Below are 18,373 nucleotides of genomic sequence, written 5' to 3'. Positions count from 1 at the left end.
GTGTACACGTACTGGCCTATCCGTATTTCGTACTCACCTATTATCATGTCTTCAATGCACGAAACACTGGTACGTCTCTTTTGAATATGCCGGGGCTTTTACCTAAGGTATCCCGTGTGCGTACTGGCTACGGGTATCTCGTACTATAGCGCAGCCAGAGACACGTGGCTGGCGCCACAGCTGGAACGTCAGAGGGCGGGGGCTTAATGGCTGGACAGGGCAGGTGGGTGCCTGGAAGTCCTGGAAGTACCTACCTTGGGTATCTACCTGGCCCATCACCGTGAAATGTCCCGTCCCTCCAACTCAACGGTCCGCATGGGCAGGTATGCCTAATATGATACGTTCTGAACTCCCCAAGTGGCATTACCTCACTGACCGGTTCTGCAGGCTGCAGTAAGATTTCCATACCAGCCTACAATGATGGGGATAAACGTTTGATCTCTATGAGCAGCTGACCTTGTTATTATCGAATATGCTCAACAAGCAGGGAAAGTACGGTGGATAAGGTGAGATAAGTAAGGGCAACGGAGGGTGAAGCTTCATTCCTAAGGACAGGCTAAGGTACCTTGCCTTCTTGTGCTGGTACTTTACTTGTACTTATATTCGTACCTTACCAGTTTACTTTCGTACAGCTCAGGTGATTAATTGGCAGGTCGCTACTTCCCGGCTTCACTTCCACCTCCACTTCCACAGCTTCAACACAATTCTCCCCACTCTCCCCACTCTCCCCAGTCTCTCCATTCTCTCTATCATCCCTCTCTCTCCTCCTCCGGTTATCTATCCTTCTCTTCATTCATATATTCTTTTTCATTGTGCCGCACCCTCTATTCTGTCCACTCCCAGTCGTACGGGGACGTTCTTCCCATTGTGACCACACTCTGTGAAATCATCCCCCTCTTTTGACGTCCCTGGAAGCCCAACAATGGGCCAACATGACCGACTGACGTTTTGACCCCGCCATTGATGTCGCTTCTGGAGGCGAACGATTCGTGAATCCCGGCATCCCCCAACTAGATTCAAGCTCAATCATAGCGGCCCCTTGGACCAGTCGACGACACAAGGCCAGGAAAGTGCGAAGTTCGAACCAGGCAGAGAAAAGGAAAGGAGAGGGGTCCTGAGGCCATTTCCAAGTTCCAACCCCCGAGTCCCAACACCGCCCAACCTCTCCTCGGCATCACTTCGCCCCTCGTTCGGTGGGCCTTGGATCACCAATCATCTACAGTTACGCTTTAGACTCTAGATCTCTCTCTTACTCCGAACCCTCGATTTTTTTCTTTTCGTCATATTTCCCTCGCCGGAGAGCTCTCGTGTAGCTCCCATCGATCGATCCGCGGGTCTTCTTCACGCCTTTGTTGCCTTGCTTGGCGTCTTGACCGAATCGACTTCACGTGCTATCTCTGACCTGCTCTCCCTTCATCGGTTTCCTAAGCGACGCCCCATTCTCGCCTTACCTTACGGTCACGGTCACAGTCACGGCCACTGCCCTCGTCCGTCACCATGGCCTCCGCTTGGACAACGGCCCCCGTTCGCTTCGACATCCCTCCCGAGGCCCGTTCCCTTCCCCGCTTCGCTGCGCTTCCCGCCGAACTCCGCTACGAGATCTGGGAACATGCCATGCTCGAACCTGGCATGCATTTTCTCAAGGTCGTCGTAGACCCCGACTCGGCTGTCTCGTCCGACACCGTTAGCATCGACTCCGACATCAGCCACGGCGCTCAGGTGGCCCAGCAGCACCCGACTGACGACACTGCTACTGCGGGCCACCACCCTTCCAGATCCAACGCCGCCATCAGGATTCGCAAGGCCCACCTGGCGCCAATCTACCCCCACCCGCGCGCTGACTTGTCTCGTTACGTCGGCACCAATCACCGCTTGTCCACCTTATCGGCGTCCTGTGTCGAAGCTGCCCAAGTCGTCCGCCGACTGGTCCACCACCCCGCCAGCATCAAGTTGCCCGACGGTAATACCGTCTTCCTCGACCGCGGGTCCCGGGACATCATCTGTCTCGACTACATGTCCAGCGACCGCTTCTACAATGGCTGCCGCATCCGTCACGACGTCCAATGTCCCGGTCTTGAAGGGATCCGCCATCTCGCCATCCCCTACTGCCATCAGTGGGAGACCAAGTGCAACCCATGTTCTCGCTGCCACCGCCAGCACGACCTATTTACCGAGAGGACATACCCCGTCCACGTCTTTCAGTTCCTGGCAAGGCAGCTTCCCAACTTACAGACCTTCTACTTTATCGACTACCTCATCCTGCCAAAGAAGTCTGCTGACCGCCGGGATGCCGACCGCCGGGACGACGATTCCAACACGTCTGCAAAGAGACGTAAGTTGCTTTTTTCTTTCTTTTTTCCTTTTTTCTTCTTTCATATCCTATGTCTCAGACATGTACAATATAATTATTACATTCATATGCACCGACCATGACACGCGACAGGACCACATGGCTTCCGGAGCAAGGACCGGACCTTCTTCGAGGTATCGTCCCCCAACAGCGACGACTGGGCAGTCTCCTCGCGCGTCTTCCAGACCCTCAGCTGGGTCCAAGAAAACTTCCGTACCTACGCAGTCCGCAGCACCACCACGCGGTACCGCCATCCGAACCCGCATGACGTCCAATTCAAGGTGCTCGCCTGCCAATGGGATACCGTCGAGCCCCGGACAGCCCACGCGCCGATGTTGAATTGTCCCACGGCGAAGAAGAAGACCGACAAGAAGCGCGGCTTCGCGTCTGCTTGCGGCGAGAACTCTCCCGCTGGCCGCGCTCTCAAGACGTTCAAGTCGGCCCGGGCCGCCCGGCGACAGGTCGTTACCGCCACTTCTGCCACCGCAGTGCCGCATACTGTCCCCTTTGACACGCCGCCGGGGATGTTCGTTTTTGGGAGAGGAGAGAAGTTTGATTTCGTCTTTGGGCGGGAGGTGCTGGTCCGTCGATGAGGTCGAGACTGTAAGGGAGAAGGAGGTCCGAATGTGGATGGCACGTTTCCTTCAATATTCTTTTTCTTTTTCTTTTCTCTGCCTGGTATGTTTCTTTCCCTCTTGGAGGGTCCTGTCGAGGGTTACGGTCAATGGAACGGGCGTTAGGATGGGCGTTAGGATGGGCGTTAGGACGGGCGTTAGGAACGTTGAGACCTGCTCCACGGTGGTTCACCTATGTTTTCTCCCGATCCTACTTTTCTTTTCATTATTATAGCTTCCTAGGCGCACCTTGTCCTCCGCAGCTACCCAGCTAGCGAAACCATTATTGAAAATCCCCCCAGTTCCCAGCCATGCTGCATGCGCCGGCGTGTCTTTGCGACCAGACGGTATCGTTACCGCTCCCAGTGCCCCGTCAAGAAAAGAATAATATTTGCATGACAGCCAGGCGGACTCGTCTAAAGTCAAGATTCGCCGATCAGCCGGGAAAGAAAAGGGGGAATTAATAGAGAATAAGCGCTTGTTCGGGATGGTGCTCTTCTTGGCATTTACCCTTTTCGTCCGTCCCGACGGGCTCCCGATTCGGTCCCGGTCCGCGCCGTAATGGGGAGCCCCGTCATCCCAGGCCCGCCGAGGAGCCAGAGTGGGAGAACAGTGGATATTTGTGGGCCGGGCTGGGGTCTGTGAGGTTTATACGGAGTAAACCTTTCCTATCCAATGTTGATAATGATGGTTCTGAATTAGAAGTTCCGAAGAGACTTGCCTAGAGGTGCATGTGTTCACTTGGAACCTGGCTCGTAGAAGTGGTATGGGGGACATATCTCGGGTGTATTTCGCAAAATGGATCCGGCGTTGAGCGTTGAATGGTCTTTTTATTCTTTCTGTGCCAAGTGATACCTTTTTTTTAAGAGAAACATACATCTCCCGGTATTGCAAAATCTAAACACCATGCCCGCATCTCGTCGTATCGTGACCTTCACCGAGCTCACCGAGCACAACACCAAAGAAGACCTTTGGGTTGCCGTTCAAGGAAAGGGTGCGATTCTTTTTCCTTTCCCTTTCTATCTTACACAGTGCATTGTGCTGAACTCACCACATGCACGCAATCCAGTCTATCAATTGTCGGACTTCGTAACCGACCATCCCGGCGGCATCGATGTGCTTCTGGAATGCGCCGGCATAGATGGCACCGAGACATATGACTATGCCGGACACAGCGACAGCGCCAAGGTCACTCTGGAGCGGTATTACGTCGGGGACTTGGAGGGTTACGTCCATGTCCACTCCGACTCTCCCAGAGGCGAAGGAATAGCTGGAAAAGGGTCATTCACTCGTGCGATTCTTGGCGCCCCGACAGCAAAGGCCACTACCGGGAGCCTCGGCTTGAAAGACGTCCCCAAACATGTGGTTTGGCTTGTTTTGCTATCTATCGTGGGCGGGGCTTTTGCCAAATATCTGCATCTGCCTGCAATAGGGGGGCTGGTGGGCCGCTTGAGAGCACCTGATAGTCTGGATGTGACCGTGGCGTTCTGGGGGGGAGCTCTGCTCGCATCATCGCTTGCTGCTGTCGGTCTGGGATACTTGTCGGTGCAGTTCAACAAGACTTTGCAGCATACGAAGGAGCCTTTTGCCTATCCGGCTCTCATCCCACGGCCGGTCCATCTTACTTAGATAGTATTCATGGTCAAAAGTTCAAGATTGAACTGTGCTATCTGCATGTCGGCTGCTCATGGGTAGCTTGCATTCTTGGTGTTCTAAGAGTGTTTGCCTCTGGGTAAACGTGCAGCTGGGGGGTGTTGTCTTCCGGGAAGTGTGATCACTGATATCTAGAGATGGACGATTCAAGACGCGGTCAGGGGGTACATCGATAGGAATGAGCCAACTTCCTTCCAATCTCATAGAAGAGCTAAGAAGAATTTCAAGAGAAGTTTCTACATAGATATCTCCGGAGATAGCAGCAATGGATGCACGTGTTCTTAACAGTTCAACTTCCAGACCGTATAGTTGTGAATACAGACATCAAATTTATATCATAACGACTACCTTGTGCTAAGAGAAACGCGGCCTCGACGAACAAGAAAGAAAAAAGAAATTTAGAAAACCAATCATCGAAACAGGTTCCATGAACATGATGATTTTCATCCTCCTCCCTGCACATCCTGACGAGCCTCCGAACTGACCAAACCACTTCTCGAGGCAATCTTGACGGCCAAATCCGTCACGGGCGTGGCACTCAGCAACTCAAAGACGGAAATCTCGCTCTGCATTTCCTTTAATACCCTGTTCCGGATCTCGACTGCGTTGAGAGAATCCACTACACCCGAGTCAGTATCAGTATCACAAAGCCAGTTGACGGTAACAACGAGGAACGCTGGGGCAACATCAACGAACGACAACCGACATGACTTACCTCCAAAATCCGGCAGGGGCCGCTGCACATCCACTTCATCAACACCGACGCCAATAGAACCGGCAATCTGCGTCTTCAAGCTCGCCTCAACCGCCGCAGCCGCCTCCGCCAGCGTCGCAGCAGCAGCAAGCTTCTCACCCACCGACTCCTCCTTAACGCCGCCCCCCCGAGCCCCCTCATTGACAACAACCTGGACGACACGCAGGTCAAACTTCCGGTCGCGCTCAAATCCGGTCCCGCCGCGCTTCCGGACAAGCTTGTCACCCAGCCCCAGGACAAACTGGCCAGGGATGCGGCCCCCGTCGGCCGTCGCACCGCGCATCACGGCCGTGAGGGCCACGCGCAACTCGTCCAGGTTCGTCTGAAGGCCCGTCCACCCGTGCTGGTAGCGGTGGAGATAGTGGTCGAGGTCCCCGAACTCACCTGCGGCGGTGAAGTGGGACGAGTCGGAAACGAGGCCGACGTCGATGCTGGTGGCGCGGATGCCGAGGTGGGCGCGGGCGTGGCTGGCCAGGGCGTCCTCGAAGGTGTTGCCGGATGCGTAGTTTGCCTGGGCGGTGTTGCCGATGATGCCGGTGATGGAGGAGAGGAGGAGGAAGAAAGGGTCGTCGCCGGGCCAGAGCTGGGCGAGGAGGTTGCGGGATCCGCGCGTCTTGGGGAGGAAGGCGCGCGTCCATTTCTCGTGGGTCATGTTGTCGAAGATGGTGTCCTCCAGGACCATGGCACACTGGACTATGCCCTTGATGGTGCGGCCTCGGGACTTGAGGGCTTGGAAGACGGTGGCGACGCTACATGCGTCGGTTACGTCGCACGGGAAGGCCTCGGCTTGGCAGCCACGGGCGCGGAAGCCTTCCAGGTCCTTCTCGTTCTTGCTGCCGCCGGATCTTGAAAGGAAGACGAGGTGCTTGGCGCCGTGCTTTACCATCATGTTGGCGATATCGAGGCCGAGAGCGCCCAAACCACCGGCGAGGACGTACGTGGCATCCTCCTCGAGGACGAGAGGCTGTGCAGGCGGTGGCATGGCCAGGATGGTAGCATCTTCATCCAACGACACGACGACCCTGCCGGAGACGGTTTCGGGGGTCTTTAGCGTCTCGACCGCCTTGTGAAGATCCTGTACAGAATAGGTGGTAATGGGAGCAGGAGGGGTGATCAACTGACGGCGGGCAAGATCCTGGAACGTCTGGTGAAGAAGCGTAGTGGCAACCTTAGGCTGATGCTCGATGACCCGGTCCATGTCGACACGCGCGAGGGTAGCATTGCGCTTAGACGCCGGCAGACAAACGGCCGGGCCAGACGACGCTTCACCCTCGCTACTCAAGTCGAGGAAGTAACCAAAGTCCCCCATGATACGTGCGCTTGTGGCAGTGGCAGCGTTAACGCGAGGGTTGAAGATGACATCTACACCGCGACCCTCGGTGGCTTCATCGATAGCGGCGATGAAAGTCTCCAAGTTGGAATCGAAGATCTGTGACGTCGACAGACCGTACTTGGTAGTGAGAATCTCCTTTTCAGTCCTGCTGGCGACCAGGGCGAATACTCTGGCACCAATCATCCCGGCGACCTGGACGGCAGCCTGGCCCAGATCACTGGCGGCGCTGTTGACGAGCACGCTCTGTCCGCGACGCAGGGAGGCCGTTTCGCGGAGGGCATACAGCGCGCTGACAAAAGGGAAAGACAGGCTCGAGGCGTCCAGGGGAGACAAGCCCACCGGAATCGGTACGGCCTGGCTTTGATGTAGGCGCATCTTCGTCTTGTTGGCTTCGCTATGGATGACGGCGACACGCTGTCCGACTGAGAGGAGACGGACCTGATCGCCACAGCGCGAAACCACGCCGACGGCATCCCTGGCCCAGCAGCTGCGAGACGCGAGTCCTACAAGCTCGACCTCAATCTCGACATGCTCAGAACCAAGCGCCGCGTCCCTCATGGCAACGTCCTCATCACCCCGGCATTTCAGGGAGACCGGGTCGACGGCCAGTTTCAGGGGCTTGTTTGACAAGTCCCCAAGCCTCGTCTCGACGGGTTTCGGATCACCGCTTGCAAGACGCAGCTCCGCATCGAATCCAGGCTCGTCCACCGCGCGCGGGACATGAATCCTGCCCGCCGACTCGGCGAATTCCATCTCAGCGTCCGGCCCCAGCGACGCGAGCCATACCTTGGCGATCAGCTCGGCATTCAACGGGCTGGCGAGGTCGAACGGGGCCGAGAGGTCCAGATGCGGCAGTCTGGTCAGCGTGTACTCGTTTCGGAGGACTCGGAGCAGGCCCTGGGCTGGGGCGAAGTCAGCGCCGCCGGCCCAGTTCTCTAGGAGACCGCCCCTGGTGACCCAGAAGAGGTGGTCTGCCTTGGAGACGATGTTCTTGAAGGATGCGAATTCGGCGGCGGACCAGGAGTAGATGAGAGGAGAGGAGACTTCTAATAGCGAGACGATGTATGTCCCGATCAAATTCTCCTGGTCAATGGTGGTGAGGTTCTTTTCACTCGTTGTAATGTTCAAGGAGGCGAGAGTTTCTGTCAGAGTTGATACCAGGGCTGATGTTGCGCGAGACTCGACCGAGGGGACGAGGAGGAAGACTTCAGAAGGAACCTTGACTTCTTCAGCGTCCAAGTTGGCCAGGACGTCTGCCATGTCCTTGAGACTCTCGATTAAGGGGAACTCGCGGGACCAGTCAACGCGGGCACACTTCTTCATATCCCTGGCGTCCGTAGTAGTCTTGGAAGCATGCGCCGACGTGACCTGACGCAGCGCAAAGTCCTTCACCGTCAACTTGGGCCCCGACCACGTCTCGTCCGACACGATCAAGTTACCGGCAATTTCATGGCCGTCGTCGCTCTTATACGTCAACTGGCCATATCCCTGGAACCTGCCACCCGCGCCGTGAGGCTGGTCCACCGCAACAAACATGTCGCCAATGCTATACGGCACGGCCGCCTCGTCGACCGGTCGACCGTCGTTGAAAGCGGCCAGGAGGAGGTGGAAGATGGCATCCATGGCGGCAGGGTGCATGATGTGCGGGTACTCGAAGTTCTCGGGCATGGCTGACCTGGTGTCCGGGATCGCGACGATGCCGTGGGATGATTTCATCGAGGGCAACGCCCTGAGGGAGACGACGTTGCGGAAGAGGGGGCCGTATTCCATGCCGATGGTCTGGAGGTGGTTGTAGAACGCGTCGACGTCCACGTCCTCGCCCGATGCGTCTCCGATGAGCTGGTTGTAGATGGCGGTGTGCTTGGCCCATTGCAGATCTCTCGTCGCCGGGTCCTCGACTTCCCCTTTGCCCGGGGGAGCATACTCGAGCGTCGCTGTGCCGCGGCAGTGCCTCGTCCAGGAAGTCGAGTTGGTCGTGGAGAAAATGGTGAACCCGTATTGTCCCACCACATCCCTGTCTGGCAACAGGCTGAGTGAGGTTTCAACCGCCCCGTCCTCGTCCGCCGGGACGACGAGACCACGTTCGAAGCTGACGTCTCGAAACCTGAGCCCCTGCAGCTTCCTGCCCGTGTCACGCAGTTGCATGGCACCTTCAAGAGCCATGATCAACATGCCCGCCGCAGGGTAGAGCGTGGTCCCCGTGATCTGGTGATCTTCGATCCAGGGGTTCTCCGAAATGCGCAGATGGTTCCTCCACTTTGGTTCGAATCTGTTTTGCATGTCAACAGGCACACCGAGCAAATCGGTCCGCGGCGCCGAAGGGAACCGGTTCGACCTGGTCGAGTAGGCCTCGTGCCAGAACCTCCTCGCATGGTTCCACGGATAAGGGGGAAGATCAGACAGCGGCTTCAGGGGCAGGCTGGGAGAGAGACGGCCGTGTCCGTTAACGTTGTACAAGTCAACGGCATGACCCATCGCCCAGAGCTTCCCAGCCACGGCGAGACTCGACTCCGTGGCGTCCTCGCCACGAGAGAGCATGGACATGTAAGCGGCTTCCTTGGCCGTCTTGTTTCCGCTGGCGGTCATAATCTGCTGAACGGGTCCCTTGAGCGCAGCATGAGGACCAATCTCGACGAACCCGTCCCAGGCGACGTGTGACTTTCTCTTCTGCTTCCCCCCTGATGCGTGGTCGTGGGCGAGCAGGCTCGTCACGGCCGTGGAGAACTCGACGGGGGCGCACATGTTGGAGACCCAATACTGCGCGCTCAGGTCGTCAGGGGACACCAGTCCACCCGTGAGCGACGAATACATGAACGTTCGCTCCGTGCCGCCGGGGGTTCCATCTCCTTCGCCCGAGACAGTGGCGATGTGGCCCATCTTCTCGAGGTAACTCTGCGCGACCGTCTCCATGTGCGGCGAGTGGTAGGCCGTCTTGACCTTCAGCTTGCGCGCGAACTTGGCGTCGCCCGAGATGAGCTTTTCGAGCTTGTCGATGGATTCGACGTCGCCTGAGAGGGTTATGCTGGATGGACTGTTGATGCACGCCACCACGGCTGACGAGGGCGGCACCTCGGCGAGGTACTTTTGCGCTTCTTCTCGAGATACGCCTGCTGCCAGCATGGCGCCATTCTTGGTGACTGCTGCGGACCGGAGGCCTCGTACGTAGGCGATCTTGATGGCGTCGGCGTGGGTGATGTAGGAGGCAGCATAAGCAGCGGCTGCAGTATTGTTAGTCTCGGTTTTAGTGTAAGATATAAGATGTAACAAAAAAGAGAAGAAAAAGGGGTGGCCAAGGGAAAAGGGGTAAAAAAAAAAAGGGGTAAAAGGGGTAAAGGGGTAAAGGGGTAAAGGGCTCGTACCAATTTCGCCACTCGAATGCCCTACCGTCGCCCTCGGATGAACTCCCCAGCATCTCAACAGCTCCACGAGCGCAACCTGAACCACCGTGCAAAGCGTCTGGCTAAATTCAGGGAGGTTGATGCGGGAGTCGTCCGTCTTTCGAAGCTCCTCAACAACATTCCACCTGCAACCGAGATCCTCCAGATAGACCTGCGACTTCTGCACACTCTCCCCAAACTGCGGGTTTCGCAACAACTCAACGCCCATAGCAGGCCACTGAGCTCCCTGTCCGGTAAACACAAACACGAGGTTGGTCTTCTGACGAGGGGAGCGCTTCGTCTTGACAAGACCCTTGGCTAGCTGGGACGTAAGCGCCTTGAGAGAGGGCGCGACGCAGAACCCGCGAAAATCGAAATGCGAGCGCCTCTCTGACAGTGTGTAGGCGAGGTTGACGAGGTATTTGTACTCCTCACCATCCACGCGAGCCTTGGAAAGGGCCTCGCCGTACGATTTCGCCAGCCGTTGCAGACCAGCCTGGTCCTTGGAGCTGAAGACGAACAGACGTTTCGTGGACAGCTCCGTCTCAGAGATGGGCGTGGCGGGCCCGGCGCTGATACCGGACTCGGAGTCGTCCCCGTCGTCGTCTTCGGGGGTCGTGGTGCTGTGGTGCCCGACGAGACCCCGGCTGGCGAGGTAATGGTGCGCGTCGTCGAGGATGGCGTGGGCGTTGGCGCCTCCGAAGCCGAACGAGTTGACGCTCACGCGGCGCTGTCCCCGCGTCGGCCACCGCGTTGTCTCGCGGGGTAGGGTTAGGTTCCAGTCGGCGAGCTTGAGTTTGGGGTTGATGGTCTCGACTCCGTACGTTGGCGCCAGCTTGCCGCTTTCCAGACAAGCGACGGCCTTGAAGATGCCGGCTAGCCCGGAACAGCCTTCGGTGTGGCCGACGTTGGGTTTGATGCTGCCGATGTATAAGGGGCCTAGGCCGGCTGCAGCCCTGGCGGCGCCAAATGTCGAGGCTAGAGCTTCCAACTCGATGGGGTCCTGGAGGGAATTTGTCCGTCAGTTCTCGGTGCATCAGAGGGAGTGGAGATAAACACCATGTTCCTAATGCTGTGCTTCCCAGCCCACTTACACCGACAGGAGTGCCTGTACCATGGCACTCGAAATACTGTGTCTCGGTCAGGTCCAGCCCGGCGGTTTTGTAAGTGCTCGTGATGAGCTCTGCCTGTGCCTGGCTGCTAGGCTGTGTGATGCTGGGGGTCTTTCCATCGGCATTGGCACCGGTGCCTCTGACGACGGCTCGGATAGTATCCCCGTCACGCAGGGCATCCGAGAGCCGCTTGACGACAACACAGGCGATCCCCTCACCCCTACCATAGCCATTGGCGCGATCATCAAACGTATGCGAAATGCCCTCCGGACTCAACATGTGCATAGCCGACAACTGATGCATGGTATTGGGGAAGAGGAGGAGGTTGACACCGGCCACTAGGGACATGTTGGTCTCGCCTAACCTGAGAGACTGGCAGGCAAGATGCAAAGCGTACAAGCTCGACGAACAAGCCGTGTCGAGCGTCAAGCTGGGACCTTTAAGCCCGTAGAACCATGACACGCGGTTTGCGGTCATGGCTTCGCTGGTGGCTGATGCGGCAGTGTGGCCGATATCGTACATGTCCCGGAGCGAGAGCATCTCGTAGTCGTTGGTCATGCAGCCGACGTAGCATCCCGTTGGGCTGTTCATCAGTTTCTCGACGGGAATGCCGGCGTTTTCGATACTTTCGTAACTGACTTCGAGAAGAAGACGCTTCATGGGGTCCATGGCGGCCGCCTCCTTGGCTGTGGTGGAAAAGAAGGGGGCATCAAAGTGGCCGATGTCTTGTTGGAGGAAGTAGCCGTGCTTGACACTGATCTGTTTGGCTTTGTGTGAGCGGAAGCTTTCTGCGATATACTAAGGGGCTAAGTAAGACAACAAGAACATACTCCTCCTTTTCGGTCAGGATCTGGATGATGCAAGATATCAGCATCCCACCGGTCAGCAGGAACCTTGCCGTGGCCTGTCCTGGCATGGCTGATCATATCCCATAGATCCCCCAGCGACGAAGTATCCCCGGGAAGACGACATGCCATGCCAATAATGGCGATAGGCTCTTGGTCATCTATGTAATCGATTGTCATACTGATTTGAAATGTATGTATAGAGAAAATTGAGAGGAATAGTGAGGGATAATGTTTTAGTGGTCAGTAAATGCCAACATTAACCACCTTTAGGATTTCAGTAAGAGAATTGCCTTGTATTAATGCAACTTCTTACGCTCTCAGTCTCGACTACTTGATGTCCTCATAAGAAGTTGGAACAGGCTACAGTTTCTCACCTTGAAAGCTTGAGAGTAACAGGCGAGTCTCATAGCCCTGAACCATAACCACATGCAGTATCAACATCCGTCTTGCGATGTACGCTGAATCAACCCGTCAAAGAGCCCGAGCTCAAAAAGAGGGCGGCTCGGAACATTCCAGGCATGTCGATTCCCGTTGAAGAACCCTGGTCCTCTCCACCTCAACTCTCCACATGCACTGAGAATCCAGGACTAACGCGAATCGGAACACCGCCAGCTGCCAAGCGCCAGTCAGGATCTTCGGAAATATCCAAAAGAGGAAGTTGGGCCAAGGGGAACCACGAAAGCACACATTCCACCGAAGCTAGAACAAGGGATCAATAGAACAAGGATCAAATAGAGCAATCCCTTGCATGGATGACTGAATGAAGCCTGCTCCGGATTGAATACATGTACTCATTGATTTGTTCATGTTCCCGGCCCCAAAATAGGTCTACACGATGACAGATGTGACCCATCCCGACTGGGGCCTGGATCATGGATCATGGATGTTGAATGCCCCCCCTGATTAGTATGACCCGAGAACGACTTTGACCTGGGGAGCAAGTCAAGCGAGACTCGTCAGAAAGATAGACCACCAGACAGATAGAAATCCAAGAGAACCGGCAGGATAACAAGTTGCAATAGACTTCATGTTCACAGACATTGAGCAACCTGTTACCCTATATACGAACAGAGCCACCAGAAAGAAAGTCCTAGTCTCGGCATCATGAGAATCCTCTGCCTTCACGGAGTCGGAAGCTCAGGCAGCTTTTGCGAGAATCAGTTTCGTCCATTCTTGGGAGCAGTTGATCCAAGCTACCAATTTCTCTTTGTCGATGGTCCTGTACCATCGGAGAGAGGCCCGGGTAGGACATTTCCCCCTTTATTTGTTGACATCACAAGTTAACAATGAACAAAAACAACAGGAATGGCTCTCTTCCGCGACGGTCCGTATTATTCCCACACGAAAGGCTATGACCCCGAGAACATGCGAGGGGCGATAGACCACCTGGAAGAAATCATCGACGAAGCCGGCCCCTTTGACGGCGTTCTGGGATTTAGCCAAGGCGCAGCCCTCGCACTATCATATCTCCACCTCTGCGAGAGCCGGAACGAACCGTCGCCTTTCAAATTTGCCCTCTGCTTCTCCTCCGTCATGCCGTGCTCCGCCGACCCGGACTACGGAAACTGTCTCCTGCAGCGCATCTGCCCCCTCGACGATGCCCTCGACGGCTCCGACGGAGACGGGGAAGGAACCCTGGGAAGCACGCAGAGAACCCTTTTCTGCGATTTGCTGCACCGCACTGTATTTCCTGCGCAGAAGAGTGGCTCGCTTTTGCCCAACTATGACGTGGCCGTTTACCAACAGGGAGGGTACCTGTCGGTGGCGCCGAGGTTGATGCTCCCGTCGGCTACAGAGACGAAGATACGCATCCCGACTGTTCACGTCTCTGGAAAGAAGGACGCCGAGTTTATGAGGAACATGGCCGAGACGGCGAGGGGTTTGTGTGATGAGAAGTACACGAAGACGCTGGAGCACGTTGGTGGGCATCAGCCGCCGCAGAAGGAGGCCGATGTGAAGGCCGCCGTTCGGGCGATGGAGTGGGCCATCAGTCGCGCGAGACTGTAAAGGAAGGCAATGATGCCGTTATCGATAGAAGAGTAGAAGAGTAGAAGAGTACGAGTGCAAGAGACACCGCATATTCAGCCAAACAAAACTGACCCCTAAACGTTACACTGCTCAGTAGCACCTGATATTTACATTACGATCATCAAAACACGTCCATGACAGTCTAACGCTGCTGTATATTTTATATATCGTCAGGCTTGCTTATTTACGGCCCTATCTAAACTCCTCTTAAGCATGCGCCGCATACGATTGGTCCTCTTTTCTGCCTCACTTAAGATCATCATGCGACAATGACTCGACCGACTCCCTCCAACCCGCATCCTCACCCGGCCCAGTAACCGCGCAAATTCGGTAGACTGAACCGTGACGAGGGTAGTAAGGACATGCATGCGCTCGCAGTTACTCTCGATTCGGTACGTCGAAAACCACATATCCTCCGTAGAATCGCTGGACCGGCCATTCGACGTCCCGACCGACTCGCAGTCGTCCGGGCCGGCGGTCAGGGGTCGTCCAGATGACCATAAGGAGGATGCATGTGATAAAGGGAACGACGACGCCTTGGCCGCCGAGCCGGGGGGGTTGCTGGCGGCGCCCTGTTCTTCCCGACATGGACTTGCGATGGTCGTCTCCAGCATCCCGACGCATGCGCGGACCACGCGCTCGTACAGGACGCACATGTACTGGCACACCACCGCCACGAGGATGTTCGTCTCCCCTTGCTCCTGACACCGGCTGCAGTCCAGCGCCGCGGTGCAGTGGGAGAGGGCGCTCCGGAGGAAGCTCAGCATGATGTCCAGCGTGGCAGGTTGATCAGCGGCGTATTTAGCCCCCAGCTCTTCGAGGAGGAGGATGGTGTGGTGGAGGCAGGGACACGAGGTGGCGGTGCTGCCGGTGTGGGTGGTGATGGTGGTGCTGTTGGTAGTGGTGTTAGGGGTATTGGTGGCTGAGAGGGTAGCGGTGGTGGAAGAAGTGACTTCGCCTCCTCCTCCTCCTCCTCCTCCTCCTTGGGCATGGGACATTGTGCAGGTGGATGATTCCGGTCCTCGGGTCCTTCGGCGGGTGGCTGACGGTCTGGCGCTGGCGCTGGCACTGGCATTCCCGCTACTGGTAAGGGGCCTGCCCCGACTGTCTGCAGTAGCAGCGCGTCGCTTTCTACTGAAATTTATCTGCGAGATGGAAGACCAGCCTCCGTGGTTGCCGACAGAGGTAAATCCCTGTGAATCGAGACTCGCATGTTGGTGGCACGGGTGTTGCGGTTGCTGTTGCCTCTGTTGCTGCTGTTGCTGATGGGTTTGTTGTCTTTGAACAAAAGTGTCACTAGGTGAGTGCTTGATGGGTAGTACGGAAAAGGGCGACACGGCACGTCGTCTCAATGGGAGATGATGGCGGTCACCGTCTTCCAAAGCTGCTTCTTGTGATTGTGAGCTCACAATTCATAAAACCCATTGTCACTCGTATAACCGGAAAGAATAGGAACATGAAAGCTTCAATTCGGATTCTGCAACTTACCACAAGGGTATTTCGAATCGTCTAATGTGTGATCGGGTTGAAGATCGTACAAGGTTTCGGCATCATCGCCAAAGGGGTCTGGATGCGCAGACATGGCTGGGTCAAGAATCGACGCCATATCCGCCCAGTCTTCCATCCCCGTCCCCGCGGCGCCGTCAGGGAGAAGGCTTGGGTGGCTGGGCACGTTGGAGAATAACCACTGTTCGATATCTTGTTGGTCGGCGTTGGGCTCCACATCGGCGTTGTTCAGGCCGGTGACGTCCATGCCGCCCGTTGGGGAGGCACATGGGACAGGTTGTAAGGGTTCTATCCGACTGCGCTGCACCATCGGCTGTTCTGCTTCGCTCAAGTCTCGCTGGACATCTTGGTTGGTGTTGTTGGTATTGTGGCTGTTGACACTGTTGGTTGCACGTGTGTTGCCGTCCTGGTTGGTCTTGTTGGTGGTAACGGTAATTGCATGCGTGTTCTCGGCGGCTTCATCATTCATAGAAGCATGTCGTCGCTTCGTACGATGCGCATTTTGATCGCGAGGAGGATAACGACACTCGGCAGACATTGCGACGCATTTATCACAGCCAGAAGCCTCTCCACTGCAGCGGGTCTGTATAACGAATGAACACGTTTGCCCATGAACATGTTCGAGGATCGAGGCGAATACTCCACAACAGTGGACTCACCTTTCGGGCTCTGCACAGCTCGCAAGAAACATGCGGCTTGTCTCGGCGATTTCGACTGAGAACCGAGGCAATGTTAGGATTCTCGACAAAGGCCAATGGTGCCTTGGGGTGGATGGTCAAGGTGCCGAACATGACAACAGTTGGAGCTTTAAAGACGAGGGAAACGCTATAGACCTGGCATATGTCATGAAGTTTGTTCCGTCTGTGATTTGGTTTTCCTTCTCCTTAATTTTCGAAGAATGAACCAAAAGAGAGTACAACTATTGCAAACCCCCTTCTTTACTCTCGAGGCTGCAGGCATTGAAGGGAGTATTTTAACTAACCTACAGAGACGCCCAGAAACGACAGGCAGCGATTCCAGAAGCTATATGTATCTGATGATACACGTCCCGGAATGGAACGGGGCCGGACTGATACTTTGGTCCAAAGTTGTAGGGTGACAGGGCTAGTGTATGGCTGAGGAGCAAGGTAACCGGGCTATGGAGTACCTGTACCAGTCCAGTTAAATGTTGCATCGCTCGGTGTGTGCTGCCCGTACAGCTCAGGAGACGGCAGGATTGGTTTAGCTTGTGGTCGGGGGACTCTCACTCGGGGTAGAGTACGCCAAAACCCATTGGGGCGGAATGGGCTAGTATCCACTTATAGATCTAGGCGTAAATGGGTCTACCCAATAGCACCCATAGGCTCTAATGGGTGACCTAATAGAGCCCACTTAAGATAAAGGGCTAAAAAGGGATACCTATTAGAGCCTATAGGCCTGAATAGGTTACCTAATTACGTATACTTTAATTGTATAGGCTAAAATAGGTAACCTATTTAGCTATATAGACTCTAATAGGTATCTCTTTTTAGCCCTTTATCGTGAATAGAATTTATATACCGGTTTTTAAGAAATATATTCTGAACCCTAAATTCCATTTTATAGAATATCTACTTCTATAATTAATATAAATATAGATAAAGAGTACAAAATAAAGGAGAAAATATTAGTTAATAAGGTCTATATATTAGATAAGTATTAATACGTAGCTATAAAGTGCTATTAAGCTTAGTTGTAAAAGTGGCGATATAACTGTCCTGGCGATATAACTGTCCAGCACCAGCTTATCGGCTGGTGAGTTCCAACGAACCAATATAAGTGGGGCGTGGCACGGGTACCTACTCCGTACACACGGCATAGCGTTCTTCCGCCGTCGGCTGTTGTTATGACCTACTGCAGGTATTTGTGCGTAATACCTTAGTCCCCTAGATGCAGGTTCGGGTTGATATCCTCCCTTTCGTGAAGGTGAAGGTTGACCATTGGTGGGGTTCGGACCAATCGTATCGAGTAATTCTTAGATCTACCGATGGAATAGTGGGTAACGCCACAAGCCCGTCCCGCGTCGAGAAGAATCGTCGAACGATTCTTTTACATGTACCACTGTTCCACATACGTCGTACCGTTCGCGCAGGGGAAAAGTAAAAGTGGTAGGACGGCCACGTAAACGTGGCGGAGTGGTACGAAGGACATGGTGATGTACTTGTATAGTACACGTGTAGGTAGCGGGAGTGGGTACCTTCTGGTGTGGGGACCTCTCCCAATTCCATATCCATGTCCTCGTCCCGCATCGCATGGCCCCACAAGGCCATGAGAGGAGCCGAGATCCGAGCTAGTACGTGTAAGTACGGGTTATTTAAGTGGGCCGATCTCGCTTACCGGTAAAGACTAAACCGCAAAGGGAAAATGCTGAAATGGCTTAGTCGACTACCACCCCTCGAATTACCCCGCCTCTGATGTTTTGCTGTTTTTATACACTAATAGCCAGCGTCGGGACCTGAAGGTACGGTGTAGGGAATATATACTGATGTGGCCAAGGCACTGGCCAAGATGCGTCTATTCGCGGGAATGTTTGGCTGCTATAGAGGCAATACAGGGTGATACGTAACTAGAATCCTAAAGGGCGATCGGAGAAGGAAACGGGAAGGAATAGGAGAGCGAAGAAAGGGACAACCATAGAATACCTTTGTAAAGATAACGTGTGTCCTCCGGAGGCAACCAAAATAAAACTTATAGGAGCGAATACTCAAAGGAAAACCCCCCGAAAGCCAAGGGGTAAAGACAACCTGTAGTAGCTAAGGAACCAGATTGTTTAAAAAAAA

The 18,373-nt window shown here is 55.0% G+C and overlaps 5 protein-coding genes across 5 annotated transcripts; 3 read left to right on the top strand and 2 right to left on the bottom strand.

Moving 5' to 3' along the window:
• Nucleotides 1-45: 45 nt before the first annotated feature.
• On the top strand, nucleotides 46-3,274 carry SODALDRAFT_382004 (hypothetical protein; the record flags this gene model as incomplete). The annotated part of the gene is made up of 11 exons (XM_028615201.1): nucleotides 46-69; nucleotides 181-187; nucleotides 248-323; nucleotides 388-393; nucleotides 488-506; nucleotides 653-772; nucleotides 844-880; nucleotides 979-1,070; nucleotides 1,132-1,221; nucleotides 1,471-2,332; nucleotides 2,444-3,274. 11 exons carry the CDS (start codon nucleotides 46-48, stop codon nucleotides 2,941-2,943), a joined length of 1,833 nt encoding a protein of 610 aa, XP_028462870.1. The 3' UTR covers nucleotides 2,944-3,274.
• Nucleotides 3,275-3,894: 620 nt separating this feature from the next.
• SODALDRAFT_249159 (cytochrome b5) lies at nucleotides 3,895-4,185 on the top strand (the record flags this gene model as incomplete). The annotated part of the gene is made up of 2 exons (XM_028607408.1): nucleotides 3,895-3,958; nucleotides 4,034-4,185. Coding segments are annotated over 2 exons (216 nt in total), but the record flags the coding sequence as incomplete, so codon positions are not given.
• An 875-nt stretch (nucleotides 4,186-5,060) lies between these two features.
• Nucleotides 5,061-12,218, bottom strand: SODALDRAFT_284490 (ketoacyl-synt-domain-containing protein; the record flags this gene model as incomplete). The annotated part of the gene is made up of 5 exons (XM_028608468.1): nucleotides 5,061-5,236; nucleotides 5,333-9,922; nucleotides 10,064-11,084; nucleotides 11,176-11,952; nucleotides 12,024-12,218. 5 exons carry the CDS (start codon nucleotides 12,216-12,218, stop codon nucleotides 5,061-5,063), a joined length of 6,759 nt encoding a protein of 2,252 aa, XP_028462868.1.
• Nucleotides 12,219-13,346: 1,128 nt separating this feature from the next.
• On the top strand, nucleotides 13,347-14,089 carry SODALDRAFT_394970 (hypothetical protein; the record flags this gene model as incomplete). The annotated part of the gene is made up of 1 exon (XM_028615281.1): nucleotides 13,347-14,089. One exon carries the CDS (start codon nucleotides 13,347-13,349, stop codon nucleotides 14,046-14,048), a length of 702 nt encoding a protein of 233 aa, XP_028462867.1. The 3' UTR covers nucleotides 14,049-14,089.
• A 187-nt stretch (nucleotides 14,090-14,276) lies between these two features.
• On the bottom strand, nucleotides 14,277-17,863 carry SODALDRAFT_363745 (hypothetical protein; the record flags this gene model as incomplete). The annotated part of the gene is made up of 7 exons (XM_028614589.1): nucleotides 14,277-14,314; nucleotides 14,353-15,459; nucleotides 15,558-16,158; nucleotides 16,235-16,436; nucleotides 16,562-16,679; nucleotides 16,729-16,800; nucleotides 17,791-17,863. The coding sequence occupies 7 exons, from the start codon at nucleotides 17,861-17,863 to the stop codon at nucleotides 14,277-14,279; spliced, it is 2,211 nt and encodes a 736-aa protein (XP_028462866.1).
• Between the last annotated feature and the right edge of the window lie 510 nt (nucleotides 17,864-18,373).

This window comes from Sodiomyces alkalinus (genome assembly GCF_003711515.1).
Source record: "Sodiomyces alkalinus F11 unplaced genomic scaffold SODALscaffold_12, whole genome shotgun sequence".
Classification (NCBI taxonomy): domain Eukaryota; kingdom Fungi; phylum Ascomycota; class Sordariomycetes; order Glomerellales; family Plectosphaerellaceae; genus Sodiomyces; species Sodiomyces alkalinus.
Note: the sequence above shows the minus strand (reverse complement) of the source record. Positions and strands in the feature narration are given on the sequence as shown.